General features: G+C 55.7%; 1 protein-coding gene across 3 annotated transcripts in view; it reads right to left on the minus strand.

Moving 5' to 3' along the window:
* Positions 1-619: 619 nt before the first annotated feature.
* The window catches only part of dmrt2a (doublesex and mab-3 related transcription factor 2a), a 4,734-nt gene continuing 3,107 nt past the window's right edge, over positions 620-2,246 (minus strand). For all 3 annotated transcript variants that reach the window (XM_076047133.1, XM_076047131.1, XM_076047130.1), the window contains exon 4: positions 620-2,158. In XM_076047133.1, the coding sequence (XP_075903248.1) occupies positions 882-2,158 (1,277 nt within the window). In that variant the 3' untranslated portion in view covers positions 620-881. The remainder of the gene's footprint in view (positions 2,159-2,246) is intronic.

Consider the following 2,246-nt stretch of genomic DNA (forward strand, 5'->3'; position numbering starts at 1 on the left):
GACTACCCCATGAGAACAATGCACCCAGCGTTGGCGCACCTTGACTTTAGAGACGCCTCTCAGTTTGAAAGAGTTAAATATTTGCTGTCTGGCTGCGGCTGAACGTCTTCGCTCTCTGAGTTACAATCAAGATGTTGTGACATAATTTATTGGCCGCGGTGATTTGCAAAGAAGGCCCAAGTGTGGACAATATATTTCAGATACATCTGCTGAATTTCTTTTTTTTTTTCTTTTTTGTTTTTTTCAAACCATCTGGACAAAAATACTGTCAGTATTTTATCCAAAATATGCCAAGTTTTGAAATAAAACTGAGACCCAAACTCAAAACATGAGGCAGTTATTTATGGAGACCTTGTGACAGCAGATGTTGCGAGACAGCTACAAATACTTTAACTGCATACTGTAACCTTAAATTACTTTGAGGCCTTTGCTTCAATACATATTCATTTTATTTACTCTATATTTTAAATGTTCAATGAAACAAATATCTCAGGTGACTGTAGATATATTTAACAACAATAAAAAATAACATTTTTATTTCCTAGTTTTTTTAATTAGATTTTTTTTTTAAATACATTTTTCAACTGAAACTTGCAATGAAAGACTTGTTGGAAAAAAGTTCAATGTCATCAAGTTTATTGACATGAGTGGGAGGGGTGGTGTTGTGTTTAAATACTCTACACAATAAAATTATCAAACATGCACATGTAAAATATTATATACACACAGTACATAAATACGGCTTTGGAGGAAGAAGAGAGGCAGCGCCTGCCTGTGTTTTAGAGTCGGCTGGAGCCGATGGAACCGTGACTTGAAATGCCGTCCGAACCGAGACGTTTATAGTGCAACGGAAAAAAGAAAAGAAAAAGAAAAGCTGGAGATCAGTGGAATGCTTGACTCATGGCGGGCGTGGGTCTCTTCAGGATGGCCTCCACGGAGAAGGACAGCGAGCCGCTGCTGCTCCGGCTCCCCGCAGCCTTGGACAGAAAGTCTTTGGTGAAGCCGCTGCTCGCTTTCCCAGCCTGGACGGAGGAGGTGGAGGAGGAAGAGGAGGAGGAGGTGGTGGAGCAGCCGCCCCTCAGCTGGCGGGCCGCTTCCTCCAGCAGCTCCCTGCAGTACGGAGCCTTCAGCTCGGGCCTGGAGCCGCCGAAGAGGCTGCAGCCGCCGCTGCTGCTGCCGCCGCTGCCGCTGCCACCGTGTTCACTGAGCGAGTGCTGGATGAGCGAGTGGAAGGAGTTGAGTCTGAGGGAGAGCTTGGCGCCGCCGTCCCTGCTCGGCTTGTCAGCCGCTGGTCCAGCGGTCTGGCTGGGACGGGTGGAGCAGGCGGAGTGGGTGGAGCGGGTGGAGCAGGCGCTGCCGTGGAGTGACTGTCCGCTGCTCCTCCTGGGCGGAGAGAATGCCGAGCACTCGCGCTGCTGCTGCTGCTGCTGCTGCTGCTGCTGTGGTCCGCTGGCTTCCGACACGTCCTGGAGCACCGCCGCTGCTGCAGTGACCCTTGACCCCTCCAACTTGCCGGTGACCCTCGACCCCTCCATCTTGCCAACCAGGGTGGCGCCGCCGATCTCCTGCTGCTGCTGCTGCTCCGGCGGCTGGCTCTCGGTCGGCGCCACCTTGGGCTCCCACACGGCGCCCGGCTTGGCGTTGTGCAGCGCCGTGGCGTTGAACAGGCACTGCTGGTAGAGGAGGGCGTCGCCCAGGTTGGCGGCGGAGGCGGCGGTGCGTGGCCACACCATGAAGCCGCCGCCGCCGCTGCGGGCCGGCGCCAGCGGGTAGTGGCAGTAGGTGGTGGCCACGCTGACGTTGGAGGAGATGAGCTCCAGGTTGGCCGGGCCCGACGGGTACGGCACCGACACGTCCAGCGGGTGGAGCGGCGGCGAGTAGGCGCTCTTGTAGCTGTACTCGGCGGCGGCGGCGGCGGCGGCGTGGTGGTGGTGATGGACCACGCTGCCGGGGAAGAGCAGCTGAGGAGCAGCAGCAGCAGCAGCAGCAGCCTGGCCGCTGCTCTCCAGCAGCTCCCGCTCCTTGTACTCCCGCTCCAGCATGATGCTCTCCAGCTCCTTGTCGGCGAAAGCCCTCCTCTTCCTCATGCGGTCACTGAGCGGCGGCGGCAGCGACGAGTTGGCTGCCAGGAAGGGATCCGACGCCACCGGGCGGTATCCTGTCGGCACCAGAGCCACGTTTTAGCCCAAAGCAGACGCACGATCCGCCGCCTTTCTCAGCGCGCTTCACATCGCAGCAGGCATGCA

Source organism: Nelusetta ayraudi, unplaced genomic scaffold, assembly GCF_046127955.1.
Source record: "Nelusetta ayraudi isolate G7.1 ecotype Tasmania unplaced genomic scaffold, CSIRO-AGI_Nayr_v1 ptg000092l, whole genome shotgun sequence".
Classification (NCBI taxonomy): domain Eukaryota; kingdom Metazoa; phylum Chordata; class Actinopteri; order Tetraodontiformes; family Monacanthidae; genus Nelusetta; species Nelusetta ayraudi.